This window comes from Electrona antarctica (assembly GCF_951216825.1).
Source record: "Electrona antarctica genome assembly, chromosome: 1".
Classification (NCBI taxonomy): Eukaryota; Metazoa; Chordata; class Actinopteri; order Myctophiformes; family Myctophidae; genus Electrona; species Electrona antarctica.
The window spans coordinates 33,876,373-33,899,296 of record NC_136806.1 but is presented as its reverse complement, the minus strand read 5'-3'; the positions used below and the strand labels follow the sequence as shown (position 1 = coordinate 33,899,296).

The 22,924-nt window shown below is 41.7% G+C and overlaps 1 protein-coding gene across 1 annotated transcript; it reads left to right on the top strand.

Moving 5' to 3' along the window:
* The first annotated feature begins 520 nt into the window (after positions 1–520).
* On the top strand, positions 521–21,571 carry LOC306922774 (cysteine-rich and transmembrane domain-containing protein 1). Its single transcript, XM_079500594.1, has 3 exons — positions 521–713; positions 14,903–15,222; positions 20,248–21,571. The coding sequence occupies exons 2-3, from the start codon at positions 14,910–14,912 to the stop codon at positions 20,349–20,351; spliced, it is 417 nt and encodes a 138-aa protein (XP_079356720.1). The 5' UTR covers positions 521–713; positions 14,903–14,909; the 3' UTR covers positions 20,352–21,571.
* Positions 21,572–22,924: the final 1,353 nt, after the last annotated feature.

Here is a 22,924-nt window from a genome sequence, read left to right as displayed (position 1 = left end):
CTATAAATGGATAAATGTCTGGATAAATGTCTATGTCAATTTGGTAATATCAACTCTCCATCATTTAGCTGGGGACCACCTGGAACCCCCTCAAAGACCACTGGTGGTCCCCGGACCACTGGTGGTCCCCGGTCCGGACCACTGGTTGAGATGGTTGATTGATTGATCGATTGATTGATTAGTTTTAATCAGGTATAATTAAACAATACACGCAATATGGAACATAAATATCAGCACCAACACACCAACAAGTAAATTATTATAAAACATTATTTCCAGTGTGTGTAGTAGTCCTCATGTAATCCAAAATAAGTAAACTTAGACCAAATATTATAATGATACAGATTAAGACCATAATAAACAATAATAAAAAAATGCTTAAAATAAATTAATAAAAACTATATGAAACCAACCGTTCCCCCGACAACCACCACCAACTAGCCAATAACAGCGCGCCCGCCGCCCGGCCGTCTTTCCAGGCAATGGAATCTAAACTGGACCTTTTCCCACAAGCGGACCCTGTGATGATGCCGTTAGGATGACGTCACGGACCACACACAACAGAGCAGATACGCACTGGTCTTTTAGCAGAGACGAGCAGGGTCCTTCAATGCGGTAAAAAAAAAATACACACACAAGAAAATCAACAGTAAACCTTGATCAGATCTGTGCGAGAAGAGAAACCAGGGAATTTGCCAACGCTGCATTTAAAGGTAAGCCAGGCGGTGGAACTGTTAATTCTGTACGGTAACTGTAAGAATATAAAACATGGTCAACTTGCTGCTTGGCAACCCGATCGGGCTGTGGCCTGCCTGGCTGCAGGTGCGTCTTGTATTTGGTTTGTGATAACATGATGGCAGATTATAGTGATGAATGATAAACCTAACCGTAATACTAATTGGAATAGTACTACTTAACGCTACTACTACGTTGCTAAATAATGAGTTCGTTTTGGTTGAAAATGAAAATTCTGCTTTATGCTGGCAGCTGGTGACTGGTGAGGAGAAACATTTGCTTAAAAATGTCGTGATGGACCTGGCAGGCTGGCACCCTGTGATCTTTAGCATTTTGCCATAGTCATTCACTGCACTGTGTGTGTGTGTGTGTGTGTGTGTTTTAATAAGTGAGTATAAGTGAGTAGCCTAGATGAATTACAGGACAAAGCAACACACACACACACACACACACACACACACACACACACACACACACACACACACACACACACACACGCAGTAGTTTACTGTGATGCCCATCAGACAGAATCAATGTTTGTTTCAGCCTTTTTACCTTTGTGTAGGCCTATACTGTAGCTATAGCCAAAGCCAACAAAATGTAATCTCATTTCCATTTTAACAGAAATGCAATACTGTATTTGTCGGATCATGGATGTTGGTAATGTTATTGTAAATCGAATCATTAATTTGTACGACATAGATAGACTGTGTTGCATTGTCTACTCTAGGACTTAGACGAGTCTAGGTCATACAAAGGCAATCAGATAGGAACATAAAAGAGATCTCATATTACCAAGTTTGTTCCCCAGGCCTTGGGGATACCCAACTCCAACACTAAAAGTGCAGTTAAAAATAAAAGGTCATTTTATAAAAGAAAGAAGCTAATAAAACGTAGCTTTCTCGCTGTGTAGAAGTCAACAACCAGATTGACAGCTGAAACAGCCCTGGATCGGTTTGTCTCGTATTTGACTGATAATTCAGTCTCCTGTGGGGCCGCTGCCAAGACACACACACACACACACACACACACACACACACACACACACACACACACACACACACACACACACACACACAATTGCTGCAGTCTTTTGGTTCTTGAAGTACAATTAGGTAATGAAACGCAAACATAGATCATCATCATAATTCTTTTTAAACGGTGTGGTTTAAAAAGTCTTCCTCTACTGTAATCCAACCTACAGCTGACCCAGATGAGCTGGTGCTAAAATCAGACAGTCAGCCTGGCTTTTTAACAGAGAAGAGAGGCTGACATTTGAGAATTCTTACTGCTCTTTTCAAGTGTAAGAGTATCAGCAATGTATACCTTCTGACTTCTGAGTGAGAGAGCCGATATGTGAGTAAGTGTGGGTGTGTTTGTGTGTGAAACCTCTGTCTGAATCCATGTGTCAAGACTTTTATCTAACCACATTATTATTAGTGTGGTTGTTGACCCTTGGGGGGAACATTGGGTGAAAATAGCCAATCTACAAGCAAGCTCACAATGTCATGTTACCACAGCTTATTAGATACACAATTTCCAGTGAAGACATTTGGTGTATATGTCTCCGTGTATAGGCCTGAGACATATACACCAAATGTCTTCCCAGGGTTAAAAGGGCCACTTCACCCCTTTTACAAATTGTGCTACTGTTAACTACTACAAATACTATTAACATTGAGTGACTGCAGTTTCTTCCAGCGGTGAAATGTCCCTTTTAAAGGGGCATTCCACTCATTTTCAACATTTTACCATGTCATTAACATACCTTAGAGCTGTTGTGTGGAAATAATAAAAAAGTACCCCCATGCTGTGTTTCCTAGTATGAAAAGTATGAAAAAAAGTATTAACATGGTGAAACACATCTTGATGACATCATCAAGATGTGTTTCACCATGTTAATGATTTTTTTCAGACCTCCAGTTCTAGGAAACACAGCATGGGGGGACTTTTTCATTATTTCCACACAACAGCTCTAAGGTATATTAATGACATGCTAAAATGTTGAAAATGAGTGGAATGCCCCTATGGCTAAAATGTACAAAGAGGAGGAAGTCAAGTCACACCATGTGTTGTGATACTCCAGAGATAATAGCTTTGTACTTCCTCATTTGGCCTATTTGACCTGCACTAGCTTTTAAGTTAAAATAAACATAGGGCTTCATTGGCTGTAAGATAACACACCCTTATAACCAAACTAGAGCTATCAAAAAGTATGAGAGGAAACAGAGAGGATCTCAGTGGAAATTGACCACTGAGATTTGTTTCCTGCCAGTCATTGCACTTTATTGCGTTGATATTCTGACCTGGATAAAGTGCAAACCTTTAATATAATGGTTAACTAATGCCTTGTCTGCCACATTGGCACAGTATTGAGTTGAACCCAAATCATGTAATAAGGATGTCAACACCATATTTCCACTGATTGTGGAGGTTGGGCAGGCGTTAGACTGCTTTTTAGATGTTTACAGTGTACATATAGATAAATGGGCCAAATGAGGAGTCTTGAAAAGTTGACCGTTGCAACACCTTTTCATTTTCGTGTGATATTTCCACGTGGGCAATGTGATGTGGGTTCACCACTTTCAACCTGGTGTCCATATTTTGGGTATGCCATGAGAATTTCAGAGTTCAGACATTTCCAAAACGTTGAAATAAATTCAATGTAAAAGAAAATGGAGAACAGATCACAGACACAGTGAGTTGCATTATTATGACACACTAGACCTTACCCGTTCTGAATATATGAACACCAAATGATGTACAGTGTGGGTAATGCGATGTAATAGATCACATTACTGATTGGGAGGGAATTGTGCTGTCTCGTAGGCTACGCTATCGCAAAGATAGTGGATTTGCCCCCCAAATAGCATGTTTTTGCAATAAACGTTTTAAAATTCCGTGTTTGCGGCGCCCCTTATGGATGAAAATGTCTTTCTTTTTAAAAATATTCACTCACTGTATAGAAGGTATGCGCATGCATAAAGTGAGTGGCAAAGTGAGTTTAACATCATTTAATGCAATCAGGTAGGACTTTTCTGTTTCGATGTATGGGCTGTCGAGGACAAAGTCGTTTTTTGCCATTCGGTAGGCTTTCCCACATAACGTTTGGATATGATGATGATGTCACGCGCATACCCTCTATATAATGACATGCCCAAAATAATATTGCTTGTTCGGGAAATCAGAAGTAAATCTGTGCAATGTATTAATCATGACTTTCACCCTTCTATCTACATGGTGATTATGAGCTCGGACAATTACGCCACACACAGATATGAAACTGGGCTCGTGATTAACGTGACGCGTGTTTTGTACTCTCTTATCTTTGAATAAGTAAGGAGCCAGTGTACAGTTACACCTTTTGGCTCAGTCTGTCTTTCTCAGAGGGTTCCTTTGTCTCGGTTCACTTGGTCAAACAGTATTGCAGCCTGATGCCGCCGCCTCCTGCTGGCTTTGTGAAGCTCCTACACTACATGGTCTCATTGTGCCTTAATCAAGGAGCAATGCCATAATGGTGGCAGTTGATCTGGGGTGTGGTGCTTTAAGACATGATTATGCAGACGTATCGGATTAGGATTTGTGACGATCGGCCATATGGATCGGTGTCATGTGCTACATAAGACATGATTGTACGGGGATTACGAGTCGTGACTGTATAGAGCAGGCCATATGTTGTGTTGCCACATAGGCAGATGTTGCGTCACCTTGGTGCTTTTGTGCCGTCATGTCAATACCCAGAGGAATACACTACCTAATGGGTCTGTAGGAAATTGGTATTGAGTCAGCAGAGTGCAGACTGAGGTTGTGTATTCAAGGCCCTGTTACTCTTAAAGTTACAATCCATACTTTTGATTTTATTGCGTCTTAGGAGCTGCCACCATTTTTGAGGGGCGCTATGATGTATGACGATGTATGGCGAGTGTGATTTTTTCTTTTTTACAATTATAGTTCAGACAACAATTTAGACAACAATTTCAGACAACAATTTAGAAGGAAGACATTATAGGAGCACTACTGTTATCCCTCAACACCGGTGCTCATGGAAGGGAATAATAATATTCAGGAGAGGAAATATTACATTTGAATGTCGGAGACGCAAGACGCGACGGTGACGCGCCCGGTGGAGCCCCGGCGTAACACCGGGACTCCACCGGGCGCGTCATCGTGGGGTCTCCGTCACCGTCAGGGAATGTTCCCTTTTTAATCAATGAAATGAATTATTTTTATTTATTACTATTTCAAAACATTTTCAAAAAACTTTCCCAAAAAAGCAAACATTTTCATGAATTAAAAACTAAATTCAACGTTTTCTTTAAAGTGATTATATGAAGAAATCTACGAAAAATCTAAAACTCCATTAATTAAATAAGTGTTGAAAATAGCCACTCTACAAGCTCACAACATGGTGCGAAGCCTCGATTTGTCACCTCCCTATCATGTGTACATTTTCTGGAAGAAACATAAGTCAAGCCTCTCTCTACAGAGACCGAAGTTCACCATGAATCCTTTATTTTAATAATCTCCACACACACGTGCAATCGCGGCATTGCGCATGTCTAATCAATGCACATTAATGAATGGTCATGTGATATGGGTTTGTCAGGCCGTGTTAAAGTATATTAGGCAGAGTTTATTTCTGAAACGCTCATGTGTATGTGGGCTTAATTTGAAAAGCATTTCATGGGGGCACAGTGGCACAGTTGGTAGTGCTGTCGCCTCACAGCTAGAAGGTTGTGTCCGCGTCATCAGTGCCCATACCCGAGGCTGGGCAGGGTTGGCGAAAGGGCCTTTCTGTGTGGAGTTTGCATGTTCTCCCCGTGTCCCCTAGGGTAGGTACCCTCACAAAAAACATCCAGTAATCCTGGTCTCAAAACTGCCTCCCCCTGGCCAGCCGGGGCGCCTGATGGAGGGGAAAGGAACTGGTTGGAATAACGTGTTCCTTCCATGCGCTACGTCCAACCAGGGAAACTCCCCCCTGTCAGGTGGAGGAGAAACTTGGACACTCAGGCATGAAGGAAGCATGAGTTCAAGTCTGTTGCTCTCCCCATGTCCCCCATATATGGGGGTTGGCGGAGGGTGTGTAGAGCCCAGGATCACATTAGATAATTGACACAGGGGTGAAAAATGGGTTACAAAATCGTGGGATAAAAATTATATATATATATAAAAAAGAAAGAAAAGCATTTCATATTTTGAAAAGCAATGCCCCAGAACATAGTTCAGTTAGGTGGACTCTCCTCCAAGTTAATATTTATTAGCATTTATTAGCTTAAACAATGCAATACATTTGTGTTTGGTAGTACAATGATTTATCATATAGCATGATGCATGCAATAAATCCCCTTAGGGATAAAGACAAACTGAACAGAGCCTGCAGCAACAATGATAACAATAAAATGGTATTGTTGTTATCACCGTGTCATCATTATGAGTACTGCTTCTACTGAATCAATTGGAGCTGGTAGCGTACTGATAACTGCACGCATGCAGTGTCAGGATCAAGTGTGAGTAGTATGGGGGGGGAGTCATTAAAAAGACCAACCTTGTTGTCTGTGAGAATGAATTTCATTGGCGTGCAAATCAGCTGAGCCATCAGCTGACTGTCTTTCAGGGAGAGCTTGTCTACCGTTACATTATGGCCTGCCTAAACTAACACAATGTACAAGTATAGGCCTATAGATTTGTAGATGCCATTATGTACAGGGGCAGCAGGGCTTGACACTAAGTAAAGTTCTAAGTAAATGTTCTACTTGCCCAAAGGCCATGCCCACTTTTTTTTTTTTTTAAGATATTTTTTTGCGGCTTACGCCTTTTATTGGTTTTTGAAGGGACAGACAGTAGGCTGACAGGAAACGGGAGCGAGATGGGGGAAGACATGCAGTAAAGGCCGTGTCGGGCTCGGGAGTCGAACCCGCGGCACACTGCGACTGGATTACCAGTCGGGTGCCCAGACGGTTACGCCACCGCCTGGGCAGGCCATGCCCACTTAACCGAAAAGTAAATTGTCCATTATAAAATGATAGTGTAATATGTGTAATTACCATTCAATTTAGCACTTCCTTTTTTATTTTCTGGGGCTGTGCGATAAAAATGTCTCTTTTTATGCCATATGACTATATAGCAGTAGTAGCAACAGTGAAAACAGCCCATAGGTAAACAGTGCTCTTATTTTACATTCCACAGACCAGATGACAGAGTGATCTGGCAACGTTCAGGTGTTTAGACAGACATCTTGTGTTGTGTTTATTGGCGGTTGCATCCCCTCTCAAACAAGCACGTGCCCGATTGGGCAACCTGAAAGCAAACTCAACCTGCCCGAAAGGTTTATTTACTTGCTAGTTGCCAGGGGCAGGTGGGCAACCCTTAGTGTCAACGCCTGGGGGCAGGCAACCTTCTTGGGTAGCTACACTGTATACTGGCCAGTGTTCTACCAAAGGTCAACATCAGTATCAGTACAAGTATAAACCGGCAGACGTGAGGGGAGCACTCACTTGTGCACTAAAGTACACAAGCACACTTTTGAGTCCAACCCCTGTAGTTATATATTTATTATTATTAATATTATTATTACAGTGGTGAATTCTTGATGAATGTTCCTGGGCCAGTGGTTACAGTATAGAACGGTTGGCACCAAAACCTAGTCGGCCCCATTTATTTTTTCAGTGGAACGCTCGCCAACAGCCAGCTGAAAGTCTCAGAACACTCGGCCGGCTTGGTAAGAATAACAGACTTAAGTTGGGAACTAGTCTGATTTAACCAGGGCCGAGTAGGTTTGGGGTGTAGTATATTGTTACCCCATATACACATAATATTAAGTGCATTATGTAGAACTCCAGACAGCCTGAGCAAGGCTATGAGGCACCCCTTTTCTCCTTCCCCCTGTTGAGACAAATAGGCCTGCTCTGATGTGATGTATAAGCAACATGTCTTTATACCATGTCACAAATACACATTCTTACTGCACACAGATGTATTACACCCACAGCATAATGTTAAGTATAAGTATAAAGTTAAGTATGGCTGAACACAAGGTAATACATATGGTATATGCCACCCACAGTTCTGCAGGCCTGAGGTCATACAGGTCATGTGGTTCCCATGGAATGTTTATCAATGGATGTGACTACCACCGTAATATATTCTATTATCTTGAGACCGTCCTTCCTTAGTTACGTCCTTGGTTACGTATTGTTAACACACACACACACACACACACACACACACACACACACACACACACACACACCACATGCATTTTAGTGCATGTGCGTGCACTTGTCCATGTATATAAATTGTCATGTTTCCTCCGGACTTGGCTGCTTCTTCTTTTTAGGAGGTAGCCGACTTCAGGTCTGAGAGGTTTCTGGTTAGAGATGCTTCTTGTCAGAGATACTTTCAGAATGTAGCATACTAAAGTCATAATTTGTCATGCATGTTTGTCCTTCAATAAATTCTAGTTAAACGCAAGGACAATGCCTGGTCTCTCTCCCTTAATTATGCCGAGGGTATAATTAGTAATTGCTCCCACTGGACGACACCGGCGAGACAACAGGGGGCTGACCGTTCTTGTAATCGTTACAGTGGTTTGGCCAGTGGCACATTAATTACCCATTATTGCTTAGTTGAATGCTTGATTCTGTATAATGTATCTTATTACTTTTCCTGTTTTTATCTGTTATTTTGTGCTGCACTTAGGAAACCTTGTGTTTATGAAATGTACTATAGAGCGTTGCAGTCCCGCCCCCTTTCATGACGACGAGAGGCCCGGAAGAGAATTCCCCGTTAATTTTCCACAAATCAAATCATAACAATAAACACAATGTTTTGGGTGGATCAAATAATTAGTAAGAAGAAAAACAAATGTCTTCTTTCTAATCGGCCCAAAACATTGTGTTTATTGTCATGATTTGTCACGAGCCGAGTTGGCTTTGTCCGCACCGTAAACGTCTTTAAATAAATTATTTTTAAATACTCGTCGGGGGTGGGAGTGGGACTCTATATAAATAAATTTGGATTGGATTGATTCTGATTGGTCAATCTCTGAAGTCAGCGGTGTGTTATTTCTGGATAACAGACCAATAACAGAGTTCAAAGACTCTGAGCACCTGCTGCACTGCTTGATTTTATGTTTTTGAAAACATTTGAAGCGAGTAATAGACAATGCAGTAACCGTTAATTTGAACACTACCTCGTTTTATGAGGCGAGTGAGCCGTCCGTCCGCCCGACGAAACACTTATGGAATACTTTCATTACCGTAAGCAAGGAAATACTTATTTTGTTTTGGGTCAATTAATGAATTTACCCCTATTGTGCTGAATTGTGCTAAAAAATGGGGGTCGTATTATAATCGGGGACTAGACTATTTGACATTCAATGTTCTTTTTCCACAAATGAGTCTTCTTATAATCAGAGTCGTCTTATATTCGGCACAATACAGTATTTTTTAAGTAGGGGCGTGTAATAAGTGGGATAATTGACGGCCAGCCCGTCATTGTTGAGAAATAAAACCCTTTAGGGTGATTATGGCACCTCTGCTACGCGTCGGTGTCTAATCATCCTGTCGAGTTTTATTCCTGAACAATGACTGGCTGGCCGTCAATTATCCCTTGCTTTATGCCTACCCTTGAAATGGGAACACACCTGGACCATGGATATACTGCCAGCCAGTCCTGTTCCTGTGTTATCTTCCCACTGTGCTGCTCCCTGATATGACGTGAAGCAGTGTTGATTTCATCGACTAATACTATGACAAAAAATGTTCTTTTGACTTTTCACTGATGAAAACTAAATAGTAACTAAATGAAAACTAAGCCATGATGACTAAGACTAAATATTTTGGCAATTTCGTCAAAACAAATAAAAACTAGACTAAAAAGTTAGGAAGGGACTAGTGGACAAGAGATCCAGTATAAGTCATTTTACACTAGATCTGCTATTTTCAGCACGTGTAAAATCAGTCATTGTGATGGCAACAAGGCCCGTCAAAATACATTTTGGTCGACTAAATCAATTGTAGATTTAGTCAACTAAAATCTTATGATATTTAGTCGACTAAAACTATACTAACCAAAATGTGACTAAAACTAAAATCTAAAGTTGACGTCAAAATCAACACTGACGTGAAACCAGCAAACCTGTGTGATGTGACGACAGACAATAAGAATGTCTTTGTCTTAATGGTTTCCAAAATGCTCTGCGACCGTCAAAATAGCCCTTCGAGATCCGCCAGGCGATGTTAAAGTCATGGCTGCTCACCCAGTGGTGGTGTAGTATATGTTTTGGAAGCCATAGTAGAACCAGGAATTTTCCTGTATTGAAATGTCTTAGTCAGGCTGCCTAAGTGTTTTTCCGAGACATGTGATCTGTCTAGGCGGACGTTGCACAGGCCAGGGTGATCAGCTAGAGCTGGAACAATAGACTACAACATGCACAAGTAATCCAAGAGAACAGTGTTCAGATAAATCCTTTTGTTTAATTCAGATGCAGTTGCATTTATATATGGAATAATATAAATGGAATAATAACACTTTTGTCACCAACCCCATGGCCTCCTCTGGTTTCCGAGAGGAAAGTCTTTCCCAAATCTGCAGATTTCCCTTCAAAAATGGTTATTTATGACTATGAGTTTGCGTGCATGTGCGTACGTGTGTGCGCGTGCATGCGTGTGTGCGTGCGTGCGTGCGTGCGTGCGCGCGCATGCATGCATGCTTAAAATTAGAACAATATTTTTTAAAGGCATTGAATGTATGTAACTTAACAAAACATGTTTTATCCATAATTTCCCTCTGCAGTTATTATCAGTAGTGTGGTGGCGTCTACCTGCAGAAACACAATCTGTCGCTGTATTTTGGTGTTTTCACTGTTTGTTTTGGTAGAGACGGGGGACATTTTTGCCAAAACAAAGAGGGGGCCATGTGTTTCAGCACGTAAACAACACACTACTCCAGTGGCGGATGACTGATGACGCTTGTGGCTAACACACTATCACTTCCACAGGTGGGGCTACAAATTGGTACGATTCCATCACAACGTAACTCTATATAGTCTCTATATAGCTCCAGTTAGCTCATAACATTAGCTGCTGTTGTGAGGCGCTCCACTTGTACAATTACTGCGGTGTTGCAGAGTCTGGCTCTGGGTTAACACTTCCACGTTGCAGCCTTTCAGGGCTTAGGAGGCACTCCTATTGGTTTAGGCGGTGTTTCAGAGTATGGGTTCAGACTCGGGGCAGCTAATCATGACTAGGTCGTCAAAGCTAAGCCGAGCGAAAATAGGTCCAGGTTTCACCCATAGAGTAATAAAAGGATAGAGACCGAACCGGAGCGTTAGCCCCGCCCCCAAGCTATTCATTTCAGTGGAAGTTGCTCAGTGGTGTTTTGAAGCACCCGGAAGACTGCTGGAAGTAAAATTATAACTCAATGTCTCGAGTGAGCGGAAGTTAAGCCTGGACCTCAAAGCCCGGACCTCAAACATCATACATGACGTCATGAACGTCCGTCCACCTCCATGAAAGTGCTGCAGTTCCTCTTTTTGCCAGTAGGTAATGTCAGCTTCAACGTTGGATAGCCTTACTGGGGGCTTGGTTTCACCGGGCAGACTCATCAAAACAATTTCATTAACCATGCCAAGAGACATATGGAGTTTGCTTTCTGGTTGTCCAAATGGGAAATGTGTGTGCGTGTGTCTAAAAATACTTGGACTGGAAAGCAACCTTCTTTTGTTTGCTATTCACACAACATAAGCTAAACTATATCTATCCATGAACACATGGATGTCCTCCTCCTCACACACTGCTGCGTTCCTGCCCCCCCCTGATCTCTGACAAACAAACATGCACCAGCTGCGCAATCATCCACTTGTCAGTCGAGATGGCAAAATCGGCACACTGTTAAATCAGGTGGTCATACTGTATACAGTCCATCTTTAGAGTTAAAACAGTTTAGATTTACAAGGAAAACATATTGTTCTTTCTTTGGGCCTGTCTAGAAAGTTATGGAGTCATGGAGACAGTGGTAAAATTTAGGGAATACCTGCTTCTTTTTGTGGCCTTAATTTGCCATAGTGCATTATGTTTTTTGTTTTAGTTTTTTAGTTTTTACTGTGTATTTAAGTGAGTTGTTTTGTCCGTCTTTTCCGTGTTGTCTATTGCCTAGAAATCCACTATTACTTTATTGTTGGTGCTGGTGCATAAGAGCTATCGACCCTATTTATATTTTTAAAGTTGGCAAATATAATCAACCAATCTATCATTGCGTATACTCACTTCTCATTCTTGTCACTACATTTTCCAATGCATATTGATTCTGAATATTTGAAACTGTTTAAATCAATACTCATTTGCTGCACCATCAGTACCAGGCCAGCCACGTGTTGGCATAGTAGTACAGCGGCTAACAGGAACTATTGTTCATTTTGCGATACAAGCGTGAAATTTGGCAATCTGGGTCATATAGGAAGAAATTCACCATTATAGATATTTTGTTTATTATATATATATATATATATATATATATAGGGGTAGATACGCTGACATATCCTGACTGACTAATTTGTGGAATGTATAATAGATGTTGCCATCTTGTAGCCCTGGTTTCCCTTCTAAAAGAGATTATTAATTAATATTAATGTCAATGGGCAATGCCAAGAGTTTCGGAAGGGTTTTTTAGACTATTCTAGGGGTGGATGAGTGGAGAAAGGGTGTAGTATAATCCTAAAGGAAGAGTATATCAACAGGTTGAGTTGAAGAGAAAGTCAGACAGAGGGATGAGTATTTGTGCCTGGGTAGCTCAGGTGGTAGAGATCTGTGCCTGGGTAGCTCAGGTGGTAGAGATCTGTGCCTGGGTAGCTCAGGTGGTAGAGATCTGTGCCTGGGTAGCTCAGGTGGTAGAGATCTGTGCCTGGGTAGCTCTGGTGGTAGAGATCTCGCCTTTGGACGACAAGGTCATGGGTTTGAACCCGGGCACCTTGAACTCACCTGGCACCATGGTTTGATGTTAGTTGTGTTGACAGAGAAAAAAATCAAATGGTGGAAGATGAAGAAAGAACAATGCTGTGTGGAGTTCAGGGAGGAGATAAGAAAGGCAGCATGAATGAAGTAAGCAGGAGTAAAATGAGACGGAGTCATGAAGGAAATAAGCAGGAGTAAAAGGAGATGAGGCGAAGAGAGAAGTGGTAAGAGAGAAAAGGATTTGTACCGATTGGCTAGACAGTAGTGCAACAGGTTAAGGTGAGGATAGAGATGGAAATGTTCTGCAAACGAAGCCAGTGTGTTGAAAATATGGAATGTATGTGTCAGGAGTTATGTGACAGAAGTGTACCAGTGAGAGGGAAGATGGTAGTGAGACCAGCCATGCTGTACAGCTTGGAAATGTTGGCACTGATGAAAAGGAGGCACAGCTGGAGGTGGCAGAATTGAGATGCTATAGGAGTGACAAGGAAGAACATTATCAGAAAAAATGACTAAAATAGAGAATCAACCCAGGTTAGGTTTGGGGATAAAGCAAGAGAGGTGAGGTTGAGATGGTCACTTGGACATGTGAAAAGGAGGGATGAAGGGTACATTGGGAGAAGCATGCTGAAGATATAGCTGCTAGGTAAGAGGAAGACCAAAAAGGAGGTTTAAGACATTCTTAAACATTGAGAGCCCACGCAAAACTGCCCAAAATCACTTTCACCTAGAAAATCCATTCACATTTTTTATAATTCAGCTGACTGTGGAGACACATGCTGGAACTTTTTACTTTGAAATGTTTTATAGTTTCTGAGTTATTTAATTTAAACGCCAAATCCATTCTCAATGGCGAAAACACAAACTTTGGCACCACGTGTTAAAAGAAATAAAAGTGTTTTGATTTTTCTGATTTCTTTTTTAATAAAAATAAAATAAAAAATGTTTTTTTATTTATTTTTTCAAAGACGTCCACAGACGTCTTGGGCTATGCACGTGCGGTAATACCCAGGATGTCCACAGACGTTTTGAATGAATGAATGAATTGTATTTGTATAGCACCTTTCCAAACATATAGTTACAAAGTGCTTTACAGACAGGTTATAAAACAGGAATCATAAAAACAACAAAACATCAAGACATCAGAAACAATAAAATATGAAGAAAATAACGGGTCAATAAAACAATTAAAAACAATATTAATAAAAACACTTGGCATATAGATGTGTTTTTAAAAGCGTTTTAAAAGAAGACACTGATTCTGCTAACCTAATTTTGGGCACAAAATGTGTTTTAATTAACATGACATGTTTTTATAATTGTATTAATTAAGGCATATTCGTCTTATTAGCCAGGGAGTTTTCCTGTGAGCACAGTTGTATGGCGTGTTTTTGAAATGTTTTTATTTTGATGGTTATAAATTAAATGGTAACTAATTGGTTTCCTAAATTGAAGAGATCTCTAAAAAAAGAGATGATTCGTACCAAATTCCCCGTTTGTATCACCATTTTAAGTATTCTCTCAAAATATTGTTATCTGCTTCACTTCATGGTGTGTTTTTGAAATGTTTTAATTAGGGATGTCCCGATACACTTTTTTCGCTTCCGATCCGATCCCGATACCTCAATTTCTGTGTTAGCCGATACCGAATACCGATACCAGTATCGTGATCTCATGTTGTGTTTATAGCTATCTAGCTAGTGTTGTGTTTATAGCAGACTCCTCACTCAAATGTGCACTTGCGGTTTGAGCAACATTTTATTTACCTGTCATAGTGTCAACCCTTTACCCCTGTGTCGGATCAGTGGTTAGACTGGCATACATATTCACCGATACCAATATGACCCGCTATGACAAATAAGGGCTGATCCGATACTTTTCTCGATACCGATACAGTATCGGGACATCTCTAGTTTTAATTTAGATGTTATAAATGTTAACACTGGCACTGGCGGATGGATTAAATAATTAATACCCGGAGTAACGGTTACCGTCGCCCATATCTTGCCCTCGTTTTTTCCCCCGACCTCACGCTGACCGCTCCGTGCGTGCCCGTGTTTTTTAATACATTTTTCATTTCTTTATTTTATAAATATTTGACTGACCGTGTATAAAATTAAGTACACAAAATAAGTTGTATTGCTTTGATTTCTAACATGAATGTTCTTACATTGATTCATAACATATTGAGATTTTCCCTCTCCACTATCTTCCAGTCGACTGATGAACTTTGAGCAGCCCCCTCCGTATCCGGGCCCAGGGCCCACTGCCCCAGGTTACCCACCGCAGGGGTACCCCGCGCCGGGACCCCCGCCTCAAGGCTACCCTGTGAACATGGAACAGCCAAACCCAGCCTACCCAAACTACCAGGCTGGTCCTATGGGCCCTGGAGGACCCTACCCTGGCCCCGGAGGCCCCTATCCTGGCCCTGGGGGCCCATATCAGGGATATCCTGGACAACCTGGACAACCACAGTTTGGCTGGCAGGGGGGCCCACCCCCTGGCCCTATGTATGGAGAGGCTCCTAAAAATACAGGTGGGTCCGGCTTAGAGATAGCAATTATCGATTAAGTAATTAATTGATAATTGATACGTTTTGATAACCTTATCGATCGATTAACTGGTTGGTAAGCGCCGTTTAAGAAAAATCGGAGAATCTTAATTTCACTCAATAATGTCTAACATAATATCTACACCATTTGCGATACAGGGCCAGGCATTGGCATCTTTGTATGAGGAATAAAATTAAATTAAAAGTGCACTGTCTTGTCTGTAGGGCCACATGTAACGGCCCACATGTGCGTTCCTCGGCAGTGTGCATGGCAGACAGCACAGAAAACCGCCTAAAGATAGCACTGCAGAATCTTCGATTAATTATTAACTGTTGAGTTTAATTGATTACTTTCTTAACGATGATTCATAGATTATTAACATCCCTAGTCCGGCTTCAAAATTCTAATTGAACCTCACGTAGTAAATACAGAAACAAATGTGGATGAATAATTTAATGACTGAAGATGTATATAATATACATTTATGCTGCACAAGGAAGAATAGTTTGGCAACCATTCAACTTGAACTGGAACAGTAGCTGGTTGGGAAATAAATAAACTTACTATATTATATTCTATTATATTATTGTGCTGTTCGGAACTATTACCTTCAGGTTGATCACCAACAATGTCACTTGATATGTTCAACTACTCGGAACTAAAGTAAAAAGTAAGTTTAATTATACTTTGTCTCAAAAACCATGTCATTCAACACGGATTGCATGTTTTAAACTGAAGAACGTGTTGATGTGGGTCGTCCAAAGCCAAACCAATACTGTATATCGGTGTGATATAACGGCTACTTATTTTTATACTATATTTTTGTACTAGTTTTACTTATCGATGCTAACCCCACGCATACTGCAGAGTGAGCCAACCTTTGTAGTCAAAGTGTAGACTGTAGCAAAACGACAAGCAAATATCTAGTTGGAAAATATTCAAACTAAATATGCAAAAGCAGCAGGCCTGCCTCTGGGGAGTACAGCACACTTCTTTAGGCACACAATTCAGCGGCTGGCTACAGATAAGTCTCTACACAGGCTACTATTGGCAATTTGAATAGAACACACCATTATTTCAGGTTTGCTTATGATTAACCAGCTCAAATCATTGTCATGTCATTATCTGAGACCAGCTCTGATAAGTGGCTTGCTCCTGTCAGGCATGAGCTGGTCACCTAGGTAATTTTCATGAGTGACCCATGAATGACCCATCACCATCATAAGAGTGAGAGAGGTGTTTAAACTTTTTGTTCAGAGACACAGAGCTATTATTTGGTCTGGCAGATGGGAAAAGGCTTGACACATACTTAGTCCTTCGACAATATAGTAAATTATAGTAATATGTTGTCACTCTCTGGTGGAAACTCAACAAAACCGTTCCTTTTCATTAAAGAAAGAGTTCAATCGTGGAAATAGCAGATCTACACACCAGGGTTAGCCGGTAGCCGGTAAATACCGGTGATTGACAGATCAAATATTGGCAGAATAATATAATCACCGCCCACATTGGCCAGCTGCCTTGCTCCACTGCTCCAGCTCCACTATTAGGCCAGTCAATCTAAGGTTTGACCTAAAATAAATTGCAATAGTAATCAATTTTTTTTAAATCCTTAGGGTCAATCAAGTAACATATTAAAAGTTGTGAATTATATTATTAGTGGATCAAGGTAAATACAGGCATTGAAAGTTGGGGTACCATTAACCTATATAAGGCAAAACATTTCAAATGCTTTTAGTAGCATATGACATGTCAAATTAGGGGGGTTTCATGATTCTGGATCAATTTACAATTTAGGCATTTAGCAGACGCTCTTAATCCAGAGCGATTTACATTAGGCAGGAACAAAAGTATGGGAATACATCACATATATAAAATGCATTTATCAAGAAACATGCGTAAACTAAGAACGTAACTAGAACAGATCTATATAATGACACTATACATATTAACTATACATATATACTATACTATGCTATACATATGTAGGCTACTATGATGTGCTATGACTATATACAATGCAATTATTGTGCTGTCTACATGACATGCTATAAGTCTGTTTCAAATGCTATCTAAGTCTAAAAAGTGCTATCTAAGGGGGTAGGATAAGTGCTATGGGCCATGATGGAGTCTGAAAAGGTGGGTCTTCAGACTACGGCGGGATCCATTGCAAGCATTCGTTTTGCATGAAAAACACTCCTTGGGCTAAAAACGGCCATAGCTGTCATCACAAATGTGATGAGATCATCACATTCGGGCACATCACGTGTTTTTCGTGCAAAACTAATGGTAGGTTGTTAATGGTACCCCAACTTTCAACGCCTGAACCTTGATCCACTAAGAACGAAAATAACATCACCTGGATGCAACTGGGACGTATCCTCAGTGATGTATCCCAAGGTCATCGGGGTTTCGGGTCTCTCGAACATCATACCCCTCACTCGGGTGACCCAGCCGGGGTGATCAAGTCCCGACTTACGTCCCAGTAGCTACCCTCAATCAGACCACTAGGGAAAGACAGGGCCGCACAATCCGTTGGGACCAATCCGGAACTACTATGCCGGGACTGAGAGGTACAATTCTGGTATGTGGAGGGACTAGGCTCTGTGCCTCCTGTCCGGGCCCTTCCTACGTCTCACCAGGTCCACTACTGCTCTCACCAGGAGTACCGCCAGGACCTGTGCGTTGCACCAGACTCCCAGCACCAGACACTTCATTCAGGAGTGGTGGATTCTTGAGCCGCAGTGGTTCGGCAGGCTCCACCGCTGGTCAATGGTAGTACTGCAGACTCCACTTGCGGCTCGAATGGCCCTCCTAAAGGCCTCATCGAAGGTTTTTGGGCTTCCTCCTCACGGAGGATGCAGGCAAGGGCGCTAACCCATACTGCTCCCGGGGTGCCGTCTACATTCCGGCTGTCACCCGTCTCTCCGGTGGTCACCAGACTATACCTGGTTGTCACATAGTCTATTCCTATGAGTCACTACAAACAGAATACCTCAGAACGAAAATAACATCGCCTTGATGCAACTGGGATGTATCCTCAGTGATGTATCCCAAGGTCATCGGGGTTTCGGGTCTCTCGAACATCATACCCCTCACTCGGGTGACCCAGCCGGGGTGATCAACTCCCAACTTACGTCCCAGTAGCTACCCTCGATCAGACAACTAGGGAAAGAGGCACAATCCGTTGGGACCACTCCGGAACTACTATGCCGGGACAGAGAGGTACAATTCTGGTATGTGGAGGGACTAGGCTCTGTGGGTTGCCTCCTGTCCGGGCCCCTCCTACGTCTCACCAGGTCCACTCCTGCTCTCACTAATAATATAATTCAAATTTGAATATGTTATTTGGATGATCCTAAGGATCTTAAACGATTACTATTGCGATTTATTTTGGGTCACAAGCTTAGATTGACTGGCCTATGTATCCTTGCATTGTTTAACTCAAGGGTGCGAGCACGACTCCAAACTCGTTTCAGCAATAGAGGGTATGCGCGTGACATCATCATCAAACCCGGAAGTTATGCAGGAATGCCTAGTGAGTGGCAAAAAACTACTTTCTGGCCTTGACAGCCCATGCATCCAAACAGAAAAGTCCTATCTGATTGCATTAAACAAACATTAAACAATGTTAAACTCACTTTGCCTATTGCTTTGCCACTGAATTTGCCACTCGATGTGCCATTCACTTTAAGCATGCGCATACCCTCTATATTGAACTTTCTTACTGGGTGCTTACTGGTCTGGACAAGTTACTTTATAAACGGAGAACACCAGCACTCACAGACTAGTCCTTTTAGACTCTGTTATTTATATATATTTAAGTAGGCATTGGGGTGTGCATTGTTTGTCATGCTTTCAAGCTTGTTGTGATTTGAAGAGATCAGGGGTGTGGAGCGGATCTTATCTTAGCAACACTGACAGCGCTAACTCTCATTGGTCGTGCCATGAGTAAATGAGCCAATGAGCTGCTGAGCGCATTCTCAGACACCAGGTTCACACAGTTGACAGTCACAGCCACAGGCAGTAACATCGCAACGAGATTGGAGAGCAGAGTGGGAGGAGGAGGCAGACTTCATTGTCTCAAATAGAAATAAATCACCCTGTCATTCATATTTATTCCCCGACCTTGAAATACAAAAACAAAGTGCGTCCTGTATCATTTCATTGTGGGACACGTTTTTTAGTTTCCCAAATGCGCCACGATTCCGCGTGGTAACCTAGCCTGCGCTACTCGGCTGTTGCAATGGTTGAGTGGTGCACACTCACCTAACATGCACTGATGTGTATTAAATTATGGCAGATTAATTAACACTTGAATAATAAAAACGCTATCGGTCACATTGGCCGCCCAAGAAAATGCTTAGCGGAAACCCTGCTACAACCTCACAACGCCCGAACAATTTGGGATTACGCCCCAAACCCCACCAATTACAGGACATGCTATATATGATCCTTCACTGCATGGATTGTGTAAATACATATGCTTTTTTATTTGTTTGTTTTCCTCAAACCAACATAAATCCCTGATCTTTCCTGTATTGATTGTACACAGCACAATGACAAATGCTTAGGAGTCCTCAAAGAGTTGTAACACAGCTCACATTCTGCCGTCCATTTTAATTTGGTAATTTGTACAGACTAAAATAGATAGCATGGATCATACAAACCGTATAAGAGTCTTATATTGGCCCCTTGTTTAACTAATTAATTGTTAGGGCTCCAACTGTAACCCTGTCCTTAACAAGGCTTTGGCCTCCATGCATCTCCACGGCAACGAGCATCCCCTGCCATTATGGGTATAATGATGAGGGCAAAACCAAAGGAGCCATGGCGACCGTTGACCTTGCTGATAATGATGATGAGCATAATCTCCGGACTGATGTAACGTGAAAGAAAAGACTCACTAATGTCGTTCTTCTTCCCTATTCTGTCTCTCTTCCTCTGTACCCCCACCCCTCTTTTCTCCATCTCTGTACTCTGTCTGTCTGTCTGTCTGTCTGTCCCAGTGTATGTGGTAGAGGACAGAAGGAGAGACGACTCAGGAGACACCTGCCTCACAGCGTGTTGGACGGCCCTGTGTTGCTGCTGCCTGTGGGACATGTTGACATAATGTCCCTCGCTCTCTGCACCGACCGCCCCCCCCTGGTTACCTCCTGCCCCCTTCTCTGTGCCTGGACTCCCTCTGTCCCTGTCTCTCTCTCTCTCTCTCCCTCTTTCTCTCTCTCTCTCTCTGCCTTAAACCTTGCACTCTCAGCCTGCCTTTCGTTTCCTCTGTGAGTCATTTGCTTGTTCATAAACAATACAAAATAAACCCCTTTCCTTGATTTCCCTTCCCAAAGCGTATGAGTTGTATGAATAGATAATGATAATGATAAATAGAGCCCTAGATTCTACCGCAGGCTCAGCTGAGGTGTCGGAAAACGAACCTGTCCATGTGGTTCCGCTCTGTGGCCGCTTGTATTGAACTTCTGAGCTTAGCCTGAAGCTCAGGTTTGTGTACTGTAAATGCATATACACACACACACGGCGCAGACAATATATGCTAACGGTACATTGTCGGTAAAATCAGCAAATGCACGTTCACGCAAACAATCCTACACATGTACGTGCGCGCGCACACACACACACACACACACACACACACACACACACACACACACACACACACACACACATACACAGATCTCAGGCTCACCTATTGTGGAGCTCTCCTTGGCACTTTATTATCATCTTATTACCTCTATAATATGACATGACTCCTGCCTCCTCCTCCTACAAACTACCATAGCCCCATCCCGACCTATACATGCATCCCCACCACACCACACCACACCACACACACACACACACACACACAGACACACACACACACACACACACACACACACACACACACACACACACACACACACACACACACACACACACACACACTCTCTCTAACGGCCACCAAGACCACTGGATTCCAGTAAAGCGACTTGGTCCATTTGTTCTTAAGTATGCCGATGCTTGAAATGTATCCCTTTTATTTGCACAAGTAGCTGTGGTTGTGATCAATGTGTGATCAATCAATAAATGGAATGCATTTTTAAAAGAGGACAATGATTTATGTTTGATTACTGTTCAAAACATTCAATGCCTGCACATGTTTTTTTGTCATGCTGCCTCCTTATATTGAAAATAATAATAATTTTTTTAATACACACATTCCTTGAAAGTGAAACGGAAAATATAAATATCGTGATGATATTGATAGAACGGATAAAGACTTGTTAGATACCTTTGCTTGACATAAGAATCTTGCATTAAAAAAAATGATGTACCCCTGAATGTGTCGGCATTGTTATTGTGTGTGTGTGTGTGTGTGTGTGTGTGTGTGTGTGTGTGTGTGTGTGTGTCACTGTGTGTGTGTGTGTCACTGTGTGTGTGAGTGAGAAGCTATAGATCAGTATATTCCATGGTGCCTGCCTGGCCAGTTTGCTCGTTTATTTATAACTCTGTGACAGATGACCCAGTTTGTATACCGGTATACCAGATGACTGTTTACACTTTACAGCATAGCAGCCTGCCTGGCAGTGGTGTAAAGTAACTAAGTACATTTACTCAAGTACAATTTTGAGGTATTTGCACTTTACTTGAGTACTTCCAATTTCCAATACTTTTACTTCTACTCCACTACATCTCAGACAAAATTTGTTAAAGATTTTAATTTTGATTAGAAAACATACACTTCAATTTCGGCCATTTGAAAATAGCCGATATACAAGCTCACAATGCGTCGCATAGGCTACTTGTAATAGAGTACATCTACATTGCAGTATTTAGACTTTTACTTAAGTAAAAGATTTGAGTACTTTTTCCACCACTGCTGCCTGATCCATACAGCTTATTGACAACACAACACCCAGCTGAACTGCTGCAGCGACAATTCAAAGACACCCCGTCGGGGTCCATACAACAACGTTGATAGGCTGTGGTGTGGTGTGCTGCACAGTACACACGACTTTCCTGGTGCAACTAGAGGAGATTGAGTTGCATATGTCTGTAAAACTGCCACAGTGACTAAAATTAGATCAAGAGGACACCCACCCATGTGCTTTGGGCATGCGAGGTCAGTCGGTGACTATTTCATCTCCATGGTCACTCAAAAGGTACATTACCACTAACGTGTGAATTTTGGCTGGAGGCTGGTAACCTGCTTTCAGAGTTATGAAGCCTTCTAACAACTGTCAACTATGTAAGGCATATGGCGACTCTTGTCGAGTGATATTTATTTGATGGTATGAGCACAGCCATTTTTGTATTATTCTTGGATCTGTTTGGTCACCACCACATTCATTTTTCACTTGAATTAAAAGATACATGGCTGTTTACCACAGCTTCTATTCTTCTAATCCTTATCTGAATAATAAAATAATAAATATAATAAATACTAAATTAATATATAATAATAAAAAGACGGAATAATACAATAATAAAAAGACGGAAGTAAAACAGTTTTTGGATAAAGGCGATATATAAATGCACCATTTTCCATTTAGCATTTCTGTACATATCAATGATACTACTCTGAACTGAACATCTTTGAGCAGAACACATAACGTGACAGGAGGATATCAAACGGAACACAACCACCCTAAAGACTAATCATTGTGTATATTCCTGCACTATACCTGCATCCAG